Here is a 19,209-nt window from a genome sequence, read left to right on the forward strand (position 1 = left end):
AGCGCCCCCCTTTTAATAGTTAACATTCAGAAGTGGAGTGTCGTCTCCGCCTCATATTTTCATTGGCTTGCGCCATTGTTTATGGTAAACACTGGCCATTCATTAAAAGTGAGGCTTTTTAATCCCTCATTGTTACCGCCCTATCTCCTTTTCGCCCCGCCCACCCGGACTGGATCTTTAACTCCGCAGCGTGACACAGCGTCTTCTAATTCCTGGGTGAGCACTTTCTTTTTTAATTCGCACAATGGCGCGGCGACAGCTTCTTTGACAAAAGGCATTAGTCATTGCAGACCCTCCCAGGTGCTACCTTCCATCGCATTCAGAGTGAGGGTTCCTTGCAGCATGGGGACGGCAATGACGGTACACTCAAGAAAGACTGCAGTTTTAATGTCCCATGAGTTGACGGTCGCAGCGGAACAAATTAGAAGTATCTTGAGAATGAAATGCATAATAAAAAGCAGTCCGTGTTTGCGGGGAGAGTGAAAGGGGGGGGCAAGTATCAGCAACCTGTCGGGGAAGAGGGCGGCTTGCAAATTCTTGGGGTATCCTACCCGCTCAGAGGGATGGATGACGTAAAATCGTGTCCCCTGCACGCAACACTGCAGTGCCCCCTTCGTAGCACCCCCTCCCCTATTACACCATAACACAAAAGTGCTAGGCTGCAGGCCCCACCCATGAGAGCTGTGCCAGGATGCAGAAAGTGGGCGGAGTGTACGAGACTCTGCTGTATCTCGAGGGAGGAGAAGTCATAGACCACGGAGCTTGGCTCGTTCATCACGTCACAACACCTTGGACGTCTGCCAGATACGGCGAGCGAGCAGAGCAGCCGGGTGTGTGTAGGCGGACCTCGCAGTGAGGCTGCACGCGCTTTCCCAGGGATCGCTTGCCCGCCGGCCTCCCCCTGCACCAACACCGGCTGCATCCGAACCAGAATGCCAGCGATGCATGGAAACAAGCATCCGAACCCAACCAGCCCCAGAGCCTGGAAGCAGAACCAAAGCAGCGGTGCCTGGTCACTGGCACAGACCCCACGTGCACAGCCTCCCTATCTGCACCCGGACCCAGGCTCACCGTCTTGCCTTAGGATGATCTGAGCAGCGTTTGACTTTTTAGCTGAAGTCACTTTACATTTAATTTTCTAGTATTTATATCATAAAACATGAAGAACCGCGAGTCTCAAAATGCATTCCCGAGGAAAACACCAAGGCTGCTTGAACACTAGGCTTGGCATGGAAAATAGGAGGACAATTGAAACTTACAGTTGCAATTTGGCGCATTTGACAACACCCCACTCCCTCCTCCAAACACATTTCACCCTAATCACACCCTCATTTCTGCCTCGTTGCGCGTACACTTCCGTGTTTCAGAGCAGTTTGAAACAATCCATAGTAGTGCTCTGCTGCCCCTGATTCCTTGCCCTGTGTGCGTTAGCACCCCGCGATCTCTGCTACTCTCCTCCTCACTGCCCTTCCTTCTCCCTCATGCGGTTCTTCTAACCATCACTCTCCTTCCCAATTCATCACACTGCTCTTCGCCTCCTAACTCTAAGCTTCATAGTGCTCCACAACTAACAATTACAATTCAACCCACATAATCACACTTCAACCCACATAATTACACAACACATACATACACAAAACACATGGCTAAAATACTATACCAATAGCAAAGCCAAAAGCTCAAACTTAAACAAATGTGAGACCTATTGCATTTCCAATGCTTGTTTATCAAACAATGATATTTCCATTCAAGAATCCTGGTATTGCGATTGGCCTGTACTCCCAGGTCCTCACATAAATGTTACAAGGGGTAAAAGTAGGGGCATACGTGTCCTTATCTCGAACTCAACTCAACTGCACAACCATCTCTTTTGACATGGGGTGCGAGAATATTCAGGCAATGCAGTTCAACTGGAAACTGGGTAGGAGGCCTATTCCCAGTCTACCTCTCTTGAATGTCTATTTACATCCCAATACCAAGTCTAAAATGATGGCAATAAAAAAAATTGCATTCGATCCTTATTACACTAGTCACTGGTCAGTCAATTGTGTGCATACAGATTATATGTGGGGTTTCCACCCATGCTCCACCCTTACCAACGTAGTGCTCTGCAGTTGCTCAAGCTACAAAACATTTTATGCTCCTTCACTCGCTCAATGGCAGGCTTCCGGGAGACATCCGTATGAAATTGTCACATTTTTCAAGCCAGCGAAACACTGTTAGATTACACTTTTGCCTCAGCAGAGCACTTTCATTATTTAATTTCCTTTGACATTAGAAGACTAGGGAGGATCATGATGCTCAACTGGCACAAGCTTCTCATTTTTCACTAAGACATCAAACTTATCAAACACTAGGAGTTATTGCAGGATCCCAACTATTCAAGGACTACCGCAATAAGTGATCAAATCTATCACTGGTTTGCTGAAGAGAACTAGAGTATCAAATGCCCAGAGTAACCCTGGAAATCTGCGGAAAGACACGTGTGAAATATGGGCTTCGGTATCAAAATCTCCATTTACTCTTCAAAATCAGAAAATGAAGCCAAATTCCTACTTCACTTTCAGTGCCGATCATCAACACTCTTGGTTCAATCCCGAGCTTAGACCTCTAAAGAAAAACTTAAACAGCCTTATTACACTAAATAGAACTTCTGTTTGACTCAACGCGTAGATTTGCGGTAAAAAAATACAATAACTGCTACAAACAGAATACAGGAAGCACAGAGAACCAACAGAAAAGCAATGGTTAAAAAAAAAAAATCACAAAAATAAATAAAAAGATAAAGTAAAAAAAGAAAGAAAAAAAAAAAATCGCAGAAATAAGCCGGGATCTTCACATTTTTTTCAGCAGTTCATAAATACATTGGGCAAATAACACATTCAACTTGGATAACGCCATTTCAGAACCAACTTAGGTTATCCATACTGATGCATTATATATTGACCAGACCAAGGGCTGGGCTATGATGCCTCTATTGTATAACCTAGTGCAGACCGAAATTAAAATGTTAAATCCTAATGGTGTGCCTGACCCCAATGGTCTTCCAATCACTTGAAACACAACTCTGACTACTGGACTACGACTCTCACAAGCCTATTCACTTATTCTAAAACCTAGATTATTCCTATGTCTCAACAGAGCTCCACCCTTCATCCTATCTTAAAGGGAGAGGTGACCTCCCATAACATTGAATTACTGTCCGATTGCACTACTTGATGTAGAAGCCAAATATTATGCCAAAGTCCCCTTAATAGGAGAATCTTCGGCAGAGTCCAACAATTTAATATTGTCCACACAAACAGGCTTCAGCGGAGCTAGTAACACTTCAGATAATATCCTGTCTCATTGTTACCACACACGTTTCGAAAGCTAAAAAGGTGCAGTCTGCCTGCTTTTTTAGATTATATAATGGTCTTTAATGAAGTTGACTGCTCAAACTTAAAACATGGGGAATTTCAACCAGATAATTGAGTCACTCAGTCTTTACACAGGAACACTTGGGCTTAAGTTAAACTCGGAATAATGGGCATATTGCCAGCAAAATCAAAACCAATAAAGGCCAGAAAACAGTGCTGTGTGCTGGTACCCCTGCAGATTTGCCTGATGCTATTAAGGCCCAAGGGTCATATCCCTCCCCCCTTTCCCCCCAACTTGCGTGGTCTCTTCAGTCTCTGCAATATGCAGATCACAGTGATATTCGATAATACAGCTTCAGGACTTCAGAGGCACTCCATGGCTTAGATATGTATAATTCCGCCACTAAATTAAGAATCTGAAAAAACCTGCTGTGTTATTTTTCAGTAACAAGCACTATGTTGAGCAGTTGGCTTATTGGAGAAACTATAGTAAAGACACAAAAAGTATGATTATCCCAGTTTCTGGTTTGACTTCAATGGTTCCCCAAGAGAACATCAGGTACACTTAAAGTCTAACACTGCCTTTGTCAACTATGCCATCAAACAGCCCTATGTTAATCTGAAATCTCCTACGCTAGCACCTTTACTATCATACGAGCCAGATTTCTGCCTACCTTTGACAGTGGCCTGGGGGCGTTTCCAGGGAAGCTGGCAATGTAGCTTAGTAGACATAACTTTTTTAGCCATATTATACATCTTCCTAACACTGAAACTCAATCACATACTATACTTGAATTAAATTTACAGCAGCCATCACTACAGCCTATGCTGGAGTTCTTAGTTAATTGCCACAGACTGAGAAACTTTAGAGACACATCTTTTAAGGCCGTGATCTTGTCTGCTCAGTCATCAAACTCTGCTAATTTTGAACCCTGGGTGGATTATTTTAAAATCGCAAAAAACATGCTGCAGCTGAATGCTCATTATATTCCACCACTGTCAGTGGAGAACTTTAAGAAGGTGCCAGCAACTGAAAATGTTATACTTCACAACGAATTTGGGAGCTCAACTCCCAAAAAGATTCCACCTGTACAGACACTATGTTTTCAGGAAACGTTACACCAAACTACTATTTTGCTCCAATGTCGAAGGCAGTCGGGCCTCTTTATTTGCCTACATTTCTCAGTCCTATTCTCAGGACTTTGACACGCCTTGCTAGCATACAAACATTATACAACTAGCTGCTGATTCTGTGGTTCAGTCCAAATCATTAATTCACGTCACATGCCCCTCTATATAAATGGAAAGAAGAAAATGGTTAAGACTACTCTTTCTGAAACGTAGCTGTCGTCATACGAAGAAGAGTGAGATATGCACGGAGCGGCAAAAATGTGCAAATGTCATATTGCTTTGTTACGTACATTATTGTGACCATTCACATGCTGGGTACTAAAGAGGAAGGGCTCACTAAGACGTTCCATCTGCAGAGAACTGCTCGTCTACATGTTGAGAAAGCTTTAAATGCAAAATCATTTTTTTGTTTTACTTTGAGAACATTTTAAAACTAAAACTAATTTGAGTTGGAAGTAATACATTCTCAGTTTTCATTTCTATACTGAGATTTTAAGGATATCTTATTTTAATGACAAGCACTTGCAGAAGTGCAGAAGTCTTTAACCTGTATAATTAACTTGATGCTTTAGGTATTGTTGCCATATGCGCACTTTACTCTTTTTTTCTTCTTTTACACACTGTACTGATTAACTTGTCTCTTATGGTTCTAATTAACCAAAACAGAGGCTAATACACTTACTGTGAAGTGGGGTGGACAGTGCACAGGATAAATACACTGCAGAGGAATGCAGTACCTACCAAAGCGAATGTCATGTAAAACCTATTCACTCTAAGACTATTCTGCCAGCAGAATCTTTATCTTGGATGGTCCCTTGAAACCCCGGCCTACCAGTGGTGCAGTGTTAAAGAAGAAAAGTCGTACAGTCCTGCAGCCATAATATTTTAAAGATAAAGACTTGGCCACGAAGACAGAGTATTCATTATTAGAGCAACGCCTCTAAAAGTTTGCTGAGTTTTCATTCAAGAAGTTAAAACTCCAGAAAGTAATTACTTGAGGTCACGAAATATCATGAAGCAAGTTACCGATTGTGCAAAAACACAATTTTTGGCTCATACTTTAAGATTCATGGAGCCTAACATGCAGGAAGATGCTGCAGAATTTCAAATATTCTGGTGCAGTATTGTTTAAGTATGGGATTTACCAGCAATAATAAATAGGAGAGATTCTCTAACTTTTTGAAGAGCGAGCACCAGGGATGATCAATAAAAGAAGTGATACTGATAACTACAAAAATGTAACCATTTTATTTTTTTGAAAGGTTACAAATCGATTTAGACAAAATGTTTTATTTACAAAGGTTTTTTTTGCAGTTGAAAATTCAAAACAATAGGTGACAATGTGTTGCAACGACATTAAAACTGCAGTTAAATAAAAAATAAAATAAAAAAGTGTTTTGCGCCAAAGAAAGATGAATGTCAAAAGATTTTCCATGGGTCTGTCTTCACCTCCGTTCCATTAAATCAGATCAGCAACTGCAAAAAAAGAAAAAGAAATTGTTAAATGGCCATTAAACGTTTTGTTTTAATAGTTAATACCCCATTCAAAACATACATTTAACGCGTTTCCAGTGTTATATGGCTGAATCAGAGCTTGTTTAAGTGTTCAACTGTAGTTCACCACACCGTAATTACCACCGGCTCTAGAACACAGATAAGAAGCCAGTGTAGCAAAAAGAGTGGTGGGATGATGAAAAGAGGGAGCTACCCAAATCACTGATGTGGCTTGAGGTTCGTCCAGAATCTTTTTCCATATCCACCTTTGTTAATCCAAGAACAGTCAACCGTATGCACCTCATTGCTCAACAGGGAGTACTGAACAGCAGAGCGGCCGTTTTATAGCTCTAGCTCTGCTCCCAGGTAATACAACAAAATGAAGAACATACCATATGAAAGAGAAAACACTCCATTTCTAGTGATGTGCCCTGTGAATACAATACTTATCAGGGATACAGATGATTTTCTGCTGATACACCCTAATAAGGAAGGGAATAGGGGAGTCTCCCTGGATTTGGGTGGCGCTTTGAAGGCAGAAGGTGGTATAGATCAATAACCATTCATTTGATCAAGAAAGAGGTCAGACTACGAGGCACTTGGCTAGCCTAATCCTGTAATGTTACACACTATCCAAATGCCGATACTGCCATGATTAAAGTAGTTTAAAGAGCAATATCTCAAATTTAAGAAAAAATCCTTGCATTCTCTTTCATCAATACCTTAACACACCGCCAGTTGTACTCGCCACCTTAAGCTAAGTTATCGGACTCCGTATTTTGTGTAGTAAATCTCGTGGCAAACTGACCTAGATGTAATGTATCATACTTGTATATCGGTTGTGTTGTGAGCAGGAATCTGAAGGGGAGAAAACTGTGCAACTGTTTGTTGGGATGAAGGTTTTTGGTGCAAAACTGGTTATTATCCTGCCTCCTTTCTCAAGTCTTCATCCCATTTGATCTTTCTGGAGATGGCAGTTAATAGAAAAGATCAATAATCCTCTTTATCTCATGGCTGGAGTGAGCCTCCCAGGATTGTGTTAATTATTTAGAACTGCAGCACATTATGAAAATGCCAGGGAGCAAAGCTATTGCCATCAAATTATACAGTAAGATTAACACCACTAATGGATCTTATCTACATCCTAAATCAGCTATATTTACTACTTAAGAGTGTACATATTTCTGTAAACATGCCTTAAATCTTTCAAACATCACACGCATGATAATCTATTGGTCAAACTGAACAAGTTACTTACATTCGGTAGTACATTATCTGGTAGAGGCAATATCTAGCTGCAGATTCCTTACCTTAGAATTTTCCAGGTATAAGGCTCGACCCAGAAACTTTGCGTGAGCAGTTCACCTTGCGTGCACCGGCGTTTGACTCCATTCGGCTCTGAGTGATGGCGTCCATATCGTCTGTTATGACGTCACGGTCACCTATATAGGTGCCACGCAGGCACGCGGATGTCAGTACTTTTCCACCCAAGAAGCGCATAGCCATGCGCGACTGTTGTGTGTGCCAAAACTAGGGCCCTGAAAGAGGGAGTAAACCTAGCCCCAACGAATATGTTCACAGAGCAGGGAGGCATGGGTGGGTCAGTAAGGAATCTGCAGCTAGAAATTGTCTCTACGAAATAATGTGTTACTGAAGGTAAGTAACTGGTTCATCTGATAGAGACTTCTAGCTGCAGATTCCTTACCTTAGAACAGATACCCAAGCCAACCTGGCGGTGGACTGCAGACTAATTCCCCACACTAGAAAATCCTGCAGGACTGAAAAGGTAAAATGCCCGTCCCTGCAGACCTCACTGTCCAGGCAGTAATGCTTGGCAAACGTGTGGAGTCGCCACGTTGCTGCCTGACAGATGTCCAGGTCTGGGACAACCCAAGCCAAGGCTGTAGTCGCAGCATTTCCCCTGGTGGAATGGGCTCTTGATCCCTCAATGGGCTACTTCTTAGCCAAGGCGTAGCAGATCTTTATGCAGAGAACGACCCAGTGAGAAATGGTTATTTTATGCACTGCCCAAACCTGCTTAGCTCCCACATTCCCAACAAAGAGTTGGTCACCCAACCAGAACTCTTTTGTGCAGTCAAGGCAGAACGAAAATGCTCTTTTTTGGTCCAGATGATGGAAACGCTCCTCTTTCTTAGAGGGATAAGAGGGGCAAAAAAGGTGGGCACCGTGATAGATTGACCCTGATGGAAGAGGGTCACCACCTTTAGAAGAAACGAAGCACCTCTATCTATGGAAGTAGTCATATAGGGAGGAGGGGGTGGGGTGGGGCTTACAAGATAACGTCTGCAATTCGCTCACCCTCCGGGCAAATGTTATTGCCACTAGAAAGGCTGTCTTGATGGTAAGCAGCCAGAGAGGACAATTATGCAATGGCTCCAAAGGAACACACATGAGAAATGTGGGAACCAAATGAAGGTCCCACTGAGGCATGACCAAGGATATGGGTGGATCCAACTGACCCAGCCCTTTTAAGAACCTATTTACAATTGGAGATTTAAAAAGTGAAGGTTGGTCTGGCAGCCGCAAAAAATAAGCAGATAGAGCAGAAAGATAACCCTTAAGAGTATCCAAAGCAGAGCACTGCTGGGTCAGGGTAAGAATGAAAAGAACAGTAGATAGAGAAGCAAAAAGAGGGTAAATAGACCTTTCTGTACAGTATGATACAAATGTTTGCCAACGGCAGGCGTATACCGTCTTAGTGGAGGGCCACCTGGTCTCCAAAATCACTTGCATACTTCGGAATGGAAGATCAAAAGCTATCAACTGCCGCCAATCAATTTCCACGCATGGAGTCGGAGAAGTGACAGGTTCAGGCAGGGAAGCCTTCCCTGCTGCTGCAACAGAAGATCCTTCCAAAGGGCAGCCTGATTGGAGAAACAATGCTCATTCGAAGCAGCTCTGGATACCAGACTCTCCTTGCCCAGTTCAGAGCCACAAAAATGGGGTGGCATGGTGAGCTAAAGAATGATGGATTTAACCCGGATCTCTTGACAGGGGGTGAATGTTTTGATTTGTTCTGCATTCCGTCCATCAATTGTGTCTCTTTTGCTTTCTCGCCCTACGTGTGCCGGGTATGCTCAGACGTTGGTCCAGGGCTCACAGTGCCACTGGATTCAAGCTATCCTGGCTGATGAGTGGTGAAACCCCGAAACCGGTCCTAGGATGCTCGTTACCGGTCCACGGAGGACCTGGCTTGGCAGTTCGGGCTGGACTGTTCCCATGAGGCACAGGGTAAAGACTGATTTGAATATGGCCAGGTCTAAACTGGGGTGGCATGGTGAGCAAAAGAATGATGGATTTACCCCAGATCTCTTGACTGGGGTGAATGTTTTGATTTGTTCTGCATTCCGTCCCTCAATTGTGTGTCTTTTACAAAAATGACTAGCGCCCGGTCGCTCTTGATCTTCAGAAACCTGGGCAGAAGTGGTATGAGCGGACAGGCGTGCACCAGATCCGAGCTCAACTCGCGAAGAAAAGCGTAGCCGAGCAACAGCCGCCTTCGAAACTCCAGTGCGCAAAACTGCAGACATTGCGCGTTCTCTTCAGAGGCGAACAGATCTAACCAAGGTTCTCCCCACTGCTGAAAGACCATGCACTACCTCCGACTGGAAATGCCATTCATGACCCGCTAAGCATTGACAGCTGAGTTAGTATTCCATGGCATTCAGAGAACCTGCCAGGTGTTGAACCATTAGGGTTATGCCCTGTTCCAGCCATGTCCAGAAACACAGGGCCTCTTGACAAATGGTCTATGACCCCACCCGCCCAGTTTGTTGTACCACCACATGTCGGTGGTGTTGCCAGTGTATACCTGCACTAACTTTCCCTTGACATAGGGAAGAAATTCTTTCAATGCCAATTGGCTCCCTCAAAGCTCCAAAAGATTGATTTGGTGACCCGACTCCGCCGTGGACCCCTGATCTTCAACTCTCCCGGATGCCCTCCCCATCCCAGGAGTGACGCATCGGTCACCATTGTGTGATCCGGCTGGGGAAGGGAGAGAGGCCTTCCTTTGACCCATTCATGATTCGTCAACAACCACTGCAGATCTCTTGAATCTCCTTCGAGATCTGGACCATGTGGGTGAGATTTCCTCGATGCTGTGCCTACCGGAACTTCAGGTCCCACTGAAGAGCCGGCATGCGCCACCTGGCATGCTTTACCAACAGGATGCAGGAGGTTATGAGGTCCAACAGTCTCAGTCTCACTGAAATCCAGGACAGAGCCTGAAACACTGGAATCATAACATCAATATACTGAGTCGCTGCTTGGGAGAGTAGGTTCGAAAATGCACTGTGTCAAGAACAGCTAAGATGAAAGGGAGTGTCTGAGAAGGAGTCTGGTGTGACTTCGGCATGTTGATAGAGAACCCCAGCAAATGCAAGAGGTTCGCTGTAGTCTGAAGGTGAGAAACGACAGTCTGGGCGAGGACGCCTTTAACAGCCAGTCATCGAGGTAGGGGGAAGACTGAAACCCCTAACCTGCACAGATGAGCTGCAACCACTGCCATCACCTTGGTGAACACCCGAGGGGCACTGGTAAGGCCGAAGGGGAGCACAGTAAACTGAAAGGGCTCGTGGCCTACCTTGAACCGCAGGTAACGTCTGCGCCCAGCACTATGGGGATGTGAAAATACGCATCCCGCAGGTCCAATGCTATCATCCAGTCTTCTTGGTCAAGGGCAGACCAGACTTAAGCATCTTGAACTTTCCTTCTTGAGGAAGAGATTGACTGTTTGAAGATCTAAGGTAGGCCATAACCTTTTGCTCTTCTTCGGAATCAGAAAGTAGCGGGAATAACAGCCAATTTTAAATTACCCTTCGCCAGCAGTTCTTGAAGTGGCAGTATAGGAGGAGGAAAAGAAAGGAAAGGCAGAAACTAGCCCTCCTGAATGATCTGCAAGACCCACTTGTCCGATGTTATGGACCTCCAGTGGGGGAGATGATGGATTTTTGCACTGAGATTAGGATGCAAGGAGGCTGCGGCTCCTCAGGACAGGGTGGCTGACTACTTATGGCTTCTATTCCTAGGATGGATTGAGCCGCATCCCCGCACAACTTGGGAAGTCTGCGCAGAACGGTGGCTGGCGCTGCTGGAACCTCCTTCTGTTGCCACGAAAGGCCCAAGGATCTGGCCGTAGCCCAAGAATCCTTGAACCATTCCAGGGCCAAATCTGCCTTCTAACCAAACAGACAGGAACAATCAAAAGGCATGTCCATCATATTATCCTGGACATCGCCCGAGAAGCCAGACGTTCTAAGCCAAGCATGGAATCGCTCTGCCCAGCAAATCAGTCATGTCAAGTCCACACCAGTTAGTGAATTTTGCTGCATCTCTCCTGTCCGTAACTGTCTGGGAGAGCACAGCCCGGGCCTCCTTCGGGACTGGAGGCAGCACTTGCGCAACCATCTCCCAAAGAGAATGGGAGACACGGCCCAATAAGCATGCAGCATTCACCGACTGCAATGCCAGGATGGAGGAAGGAACTTCTTGATAAGTGATTTCAACCTCTTGGATTCCCTATCCGGTGGGGCGGAAGAGAACATGCCATGGAAGGTAGAAGCCTGCACCACCAAACTTTCAGGGGTGAGGTGTTGGCTGAGGAACTTTGAGTCGCCCGGAGCCAGGCGATGGTGGCGTGCAATTGTCCTATTCACAGAAGCACATGTGCTAGGCTTGGACCATGTGCCTAGTAGGACATCCTTAAGTACCTCATTGAAGGGCAAAAGGGGTTCAGAAATGGAAGGCCAGGCTGAAGCACTTCGGTTACATTAGTCCTGACCTGCACAGAGGGCAACTCTAGTCCAAGGACCTCAGCTGCCCTCCTTGCCACCACTGTATTAAAAGTCCCTTCCTCCATAGCCACAGAAGGCTCACCAGAAGAATTGGCCTGCTCAAATACGAGTCATATGGCCTCGTAAAACTAATTTGAGTGGAGGACGATCCAGCTCCTGGAAAAGGAGGGACGCGCAAAGTCGACCCTGGCTTCGGCTCCACAGAACCGTGCCTAGAGCATTAGAGCTCCTTAGCTCTCTCGTCGGACGACAGCAGAGGTGAAGACTAAGTCCACTTAGACTACTACTATTTCTTGTGCCTCTTCCCAGGGTGTCCCAGGGACCTCGAGTGGAACAGGACTTGGTACTCCAGGAGTGGTTCCGCGACCACCTCTTCCATCAGGACCGGGATGTCCACGGAGTCTTTCTGGATGGCGTTGACTGCCGGGCCGCAAGGAGCTTCATAGCCTGCTCCCGCAAGGCCTTCGGAATCATGGTCCGACAGTCTGAGCGTGACTTAGAGCCGTGTTCGCGCTCGAGACACCAAAAGGCATACGAGGTGGGGGATCGGTAACAGACATGGCACCGGGATCAGCATCACACGGTTTAAAACCGGTCTTCCGCGAAGACATCCCTTGACACACAATAGAAAAAATGTATTAAAAAAAACACAGGGTCAAAAAGCGACAGAGTGGTTGCTCTTTCCAGATCGGCGTTTAACTGGAGCAGAAAGAAAAGAACAGACATCCGCATACCTGGGTGGTGCCTATATTGGTGACCACAAAATACCGGACGCACCCGATGGTGTGAGCAAGGGGTACTGCTGACACAAAAGCTTCTGGATCCAGCCTGATGCTTGGAAATTCTATGGTAAGGAATATACAGCTAGACAGCTCTATCAGATTCCCTGCCCCAATTATAGCAGACATATAGGACCACAACTTGAACAAACTTCAATGAGCTTGGGAAATAGGATCACCTAAACCTTTAATGGCCTTGCAATGATGTCTGGCTCAGCAGTTATGAACATGTGACAAAATACAGTTAAACGCTAGTGACAGACAGTGCTGCACATTCACTTACCATTCATTGGCATTTCATCAATCTGTGTAGAGTAGTACTGCTCAATATCACGCAGGATACGAATATCATCATTTTTTACAAAGTTAATAGCAACACCTTTTCGGCCGTACCGACCCGATCGACCAATTCTGTTTAAAGATAGAAGTAATTAATAAATATGTTTATTTTTTTATTGAACCAAAACTACCCCATCGTACTAGGAATGTGGGAATATTAAATCAAAATACTCTATGAAAAGTTAAGCATTGATAAAAATGCTAACAAAAATGGCTGCGAAAAATACAATCAATTATAAGAAAACTACTAGAAATATACAGGATTAGTGCCTATTACATGCTCAGAGAAGTCCCAACTCCTCATCATATAAAGAGTAAACTGCTCAAGGATTGCAGTAACTTTATTAAAAAAAAAATCTAAATAACCATATATGCCCAAAGCACAGAATTTTGACACATAATAAAAACAGTAAGACACAATAAATATGGATAGACCTCAACAGATACATCTTTAATCTATATATACACACAACGCTGAAGACTAGCAGAACACGAAAATTAAAAAAGGGAAAATTATCAACTAGTTAGTTCACATTATTTTAAATTTTTTTCTTCAGAAAACAAAACAAGATCTTAAAACATAATTTTCATTTTTTTCTTAAAAAACTAACAAGGGATCTTAAAGAGACTGTTGGGGAATTCTAGATTATTGTTGTCATGCTTACAAAAAACAAATTTATGTCGTTAACAATCTCAAACTCTGAATATCCAAGTTTAGGATATTACCATTACTCAGGAAGCTATGTTTAAAGCAGCTAAACGTTTTAAACATAGCTTCCTGAGGTCGCACCCTGAAACACCCGTTGCCGACTCCTACTTCTCACCGGGCAATGGAGCCCTGAACACTGATTTCATCTTCCACACCTCACGCATAGCCCAATGGAGAAAAGCATTTCTAACCCTACTTACCGTCTCAGCCACCAGGAAAACAGCTCATGGCATAACCCTCTCCATCACACCTTCCCAACTCTTCCATGGCAGAACCACCATCACCATCTACAATAACGGGATTGTCCTAATTCAATCCACGGACAAGAACCTGGAAATACTAGACAACCTGTTCCCCAAGTTCAAAGAACACCTCTCCAATATGCGGACCACCACCCAGAACTCCACCTGCACTATCATCACCCCCGACGACGCAGCCCCCACCCACAACACTACTAACATAGCTCAGCGCCGGATCTATACGCACCTCACCTCTTCCCCCAGCACCCTAAACAATCACCCACCTGCTGTTGCCACCCCACGCTCCCCAAGCGCAGTCACCAATCTCTCCCCTTCATACACTAGCCGCCCCTCTAACATCACCCCCACCTCGACCCCCACTCATACCCCCCCATCCCTCTCTCCCATGACATAACAACCCCCACCCACAACACCTCCTACCTAGATCAGCGCCAGAACGGCACGCGCAATGACAAATCCTACCCTTTGTTCCCCCCCATTCTCAATACCCATGTGAGCACACCCCCTCCCATACCTCCTCGATACACCCACATCCTCTACTCCCCCACGCCCCCTTCCCCCCACGCTACACCCCCCATGAACGCTTCTGAACACGCCACTGTCCGGAGTTTATCTCCCCCCCTCTCCCTCCCCCCAAGGCAGATCCATCTCCTTCCCCAGCTCCCTCCCCACTCTCACTCACGACACCCCCACCCTCGCATCGAGTCCCACAGAACATACCGCCTTTCTTACCTTAACATCCCCCTCTCTCTCTCCTCCCACTCTCAGCCCCCACTACCTTCCTGCCACCCCCACTGTCTTCAGCCTTCACTCTCTCTTTAACTCACCTGCACCGTCTCCCACTGTTGACACCACTTATGTCTCACACTCTCCACCTACTCCACCCACACCCCTCGTCCACAAATATGCCCACACTTCGAATAACATCCCACTCATTATCACCGCAGAACCTTTCAACAACGCCAGCATATCCCCCCCTCCGATACCCTGCCCGCTTTCCAGCCCACTACTCAACCATTCACCAATGGCTCTCACCACCAACGCCATCTCCAATACTCCTCTTGACCTGACTTTATCTACCCTCCAACAAGTCAAAGAGGATCTCCTACAAGTCAAAAAGGATGTCCACGACATCAAAGACCTCCTCCTCTCACGGCCCAGCCTACCTCCCACCATCCCACTACCCTACAAACGACGCACCCTCCCTACATACACTCGCCTCAAACGATCCCCGAGATGGCCGACTATCCCCGTTCGCAATAACTCCCACCGCCCCCGCCGTGTCCTCAACTCACTGTCTGACCGCGACCTATGCTCTCTCCTACACTCCTATGGCCCAGGTCCTGTAAAACACATATCCAACACACACATCCCCATACCCACAACTCACTCAAACGCTCGGAGGCTCCCAACCCATAGCAACAGAGGTTCCATCCCTAGCAACCTCAGAAAAATCCCCCTATCTCTAGAAGGTTCGACCACCCTTCTCACTCCCAAACTCAAATGCATCCTACTCAACTGCAGATCGGCCCAAAGACACTCCTCCGACATCGCTGATCTCGTCTCAGCAATGGAACTGGACCTAGCCATTCTGACGGAAACGTGGCTTACTGAAGCCTCTACCCCGATAATGGACATATTAGTCCCCCCCAATTATCACATCATTAGACTGGATAGGCCTGTCAAGACGGGCGGGGGAATTGCATGCATTTTTAGGAGCAACCTCTCCGTCACTAAAGCCGCCTCCCCCTCCCTCACCTCCTGTGAACTCCTCTGCCTCGATATCACCAGCGAGGGCAAACAAGTTTGTGCTTTACATCTCATCTATCACCCGCCTGGCGACAACCTCATATTCACCCAACAACTCATGGACACGATCACCTCCAATGCCGGTCGGCAGATCACCCAAATCTACTTGGGTGACTTTAACCTCCACTGGAATGATCAGAAAGACACAGAGGTGAACAGTCTCAAAACTTTCCTTAATGCGCTTGACCTCACCCAAATATGTGATAGACCAACACACGACAAAGGCGCGATACTCGATCTCATCATCGCCAAGGAGGACTCCACCAAACTGGAGGCGATCAAACCCTGTGACTGGTCAGATCACCACATTATCACCTTCTCTATTAACGAAAAAGTTAAACCTAACCCGGTTCAACCCACCAAATCCAAAATCTGGAAAAGGGACATGAAGAGTCTTAACCCCACTACACTGCCTCCCCACCTCGACAGTCTCCTCCTTCCCCCTCCAGGTGTCTCGGATGCCCAATCACTGACCGACCACTACCTTGACTCTATGAAACTAATAGTCAATGAAGTCGCTCCACTGCAACTGAAGAGAGTCTCCAACAAAATTTCTAACCCCTGGTACGATGGCAGACTCAATGACGACAAGCGCACTATGCGAATGGCAGAGCGTACCTGGAGATCTGACCCCTCATCACTGCATCTAAAAACGCTTAAAAAGAAGAGAAATTACTACTTTAGGAAAATAAAGCGCACAAAGTCGGACTTCTTTAGTCGTCTACTGGACCAAGCAAAAAACAGGCCAAGAAAACTGTTCGAACTAATCAAGACTCAAACAAAGGCACAACCCTTACAATCAAACAAAGCAACAAGCGACACCCCACACTGTGAAGCCTTCTCTGCTTTCTTTAAGCAAAAGACCGACAACATAAGAAATCACCTCGTCATGGATTTAAGCCGATTCCCCAATCACACCAGAATGTCTAACATTCAACCTAAAAACAATGCATCATGGCGGCACTTCGACAGCTACACGGAAGAAGCTATACACAAACTACTCTGCACTCTGAAGCCCTCTAATCACCTCACAGACCCCCTACCTGCTAATGCAGTAAAAGACTTCACCCCCTTGCTCCTCCCTCTTTGGACCAAAATCATCAACAGCTCCCTTCAACAAGGCCTCATCCCAGACTCCCTCAAGGTGGGGCAAGTCACACCTATACTCAAGAAACCCACAGCTGACCCGTCTGACCTGAACAACTACCGGCCTATCACCAATATCCCCACCCTGGCCAAACTGCTGGAGAAATGTGTCCAACTCCAACTAACAAAACACATTGACCAATTTGACCTTCTCAACACTCACCAATCAGGCTTCCGAGCGAAACATAGCACGGAAACAGCTATGACACACATAATTGATGACGCCCTCCAAATCCTTGACCGCAATGATTCCTGTCTCCTCATCCTTCTTGACCTATCGTCAGCTTTTGACACGGTCAAACATGAGAACTTATTGAAGCTGCTAAGCACTAGAATGGGTCTTTCGGGAACTGTTCTCAAATGGTTTTCTTCTTTCCTTCATAACCGGTCGCAGAAGTTCAAGATCGACAATGTGCTATCTAAACCAGTGCCTGCAGATCTAGGTGTCCCACAAGGATCCTCCCTCTCCCCCACACTGTTCAACCTCGTCATGAAACCACTCGCCACCTTGCTCCAAGCATCCAATGTTCAATTCCATATGTACGCCGATGACACACAACTTTACCTAAAGCTACAATCCCCGGAAGATATCAAACTACTGAATTCCACACTTAGCAACACTCAATCCTGGTTGGCCGTTAATCACCTCAAACTAAATGCGCTGAAAACTGAGTTCCTACTCATCTCACCCCCGGCGAAAACTTCCACCACCCAAATGTGGCTCAATAACCTAACAGCACTCAATGTCCAACCTACCATCGTGGACTCAGCGAAATCCCTAGGCATCACAGTTGACGCCAAGCTCAACATGCAACAGCACATTAGCATAGCCACAAAAGGGGCTAATTTCCAAATCAACACACTGAGGAAACTCAAACCCTTCCTCCCTGCCAAAGACTTCCAAACTGCTGTACAAGCTTTAGTCATCCCTCGCATAGACTACGGAATTGTGGCCCTCAGTGGACTCCCGCTATCCACAACAGCACCCCTAAGAGCCTCCCTGAACGCTGCCGCGAGACTCATTACTGGCTCAAGAAAACATTCGCATATTTCCCCAGACTTAAAATCTCTAAAATGGCTGCCTTTTGAAGCCAGAATACAGCTAAAAATTGCAATAACGACACACTCGGCCGTGCACCACAAAGCACCCAACTACCTCGCGCAAAAGTTGTCTATATCAGGAGGGTCGAGATCCAATCGTAGTACAAAAAATCTACTTCTGAAACCTAGTAGATTCCGGAAAGAAAAAACATACAAGCGCTCCTTCTCAGGAATGGCACCCAGGATCTGGAATGCGCTCCCTCCGGAAACGAGGCTTATCTCCTCCACTGCACTCTTCAAGAAAGAGGTGAAGAGAATCCTTCTGGCCAAGATCTCCTGAACCTTACAGAGACTGGAACTGAGTCTCTGCATCGCGCTGTATCACTGATCACCCTGCCCTTTGGCACTATCCTCCTACCTAGGGGGTCACTACTACGCTACTCTCTTTCTAACGACCAATATATGCTACTCTTTGTTGTATTTATATTACTTGTTTACCTGACTGTATTTTGATAGGTTTTGATATGTTTCTGTACATTATTGTTATCTTCTATGTTTAGTGACTACTATATTGCTCCCATTATCTTGTTCATTCCTGTTGCCCTTGCCCCTGTCTCTGTGAAGCGCTCCGATATCTGTAAGGATCTTGTTCGCGCTATATAAAACTTTGAATAAATAAATAAATAAATACCATGTGTGCTATTTCATGCCCATTATGGAAACACTTTAGCTAAATATTTAGAGGCCATAATGATGCATTAAACACCTGGCAAATTCCATAAACATTGATCTGGCATCTCATGGAACACCAAGCAGGTCCAGAATGATTGACTTATTTTGGTCAAACTTATTAATTATTTATTGCATGATTAATTAAAATCTTACAACTCGAAGATCAGCAGTCCTCAATCATTAAAAATGTATCTACACCTGAAAGTTCATATAAAACATTAGATAAGCAATTCAATTCTTCATTATTACAAATATTAAAATAATTATTTACAGGTATAAGATCTTTACTTGCATGCAGTGTCTCATATGCAAATGTTGCTATCAACAACTTCCATTCCTAATACGCTCGATTCATTAACTTCCAACTTCTTTTTCACAAGGTTCATACATTTTGTAAAGTTTGCAATCATTACTATATCTATTGGCTTAAACAAGCTAACAAAGCTTGCATGCATGGTCGTATCCCTCTTTCATTAAAACAGGTTTTTAAATAACTCGCTCTCAACCTTCAATGATGTACATATGCAAACCAAATATATAATATGTATAATATTTTCTTCTCATCGGTTACATAATCTACAAGGGGTTGGCTTA

General features: G+C 45.3%; 1 protein-coding gene across 1 annotated transcript in view; it reads right to left on the reverse strand.

The window, feature by feature from the left end:
- Positions 1–5,719: 5,719 nt before the first annotated feature.
- The window catches only part of EIF4A3 (eukaryotic translation initiation factor 4A3), a 134,526-nt gene continuing 121,036 nt past the window's right edge, over positions 5,720–19,209 (reverse strand). The window contains exons 11-12 of the mRNA XM_078649024.1: positions 12,863–12,990; positions 5,720–5,966 (exon numbers count right to left, since the gene is read on the reverse strand). Of these exons, the coding sequence (XP_078505150.1) occupies positions 5,950–5,966; positions 12,863–12,990 (145 nt within the window). The 3' untranslated portion in view covers positions 5,720–5,949. The remainder of the gene's footprint in view (positions 5,967–12,862; positions 12,991–19,209) is intronic.

This window comes from Lissotriton helveticus, chromosome 6 (genome assembly GCF_964261635.1).
Source record: "Lissotriton helveticus chromosome 6, aLisHel1.1, whole genome shotgun sequence".
Lineage (NCBI taxonomy): Eukaryota > Metazoa > Chordata > Amphibia > Caudata > Salamandridae > Lissotriton > Lissotriton helveticus.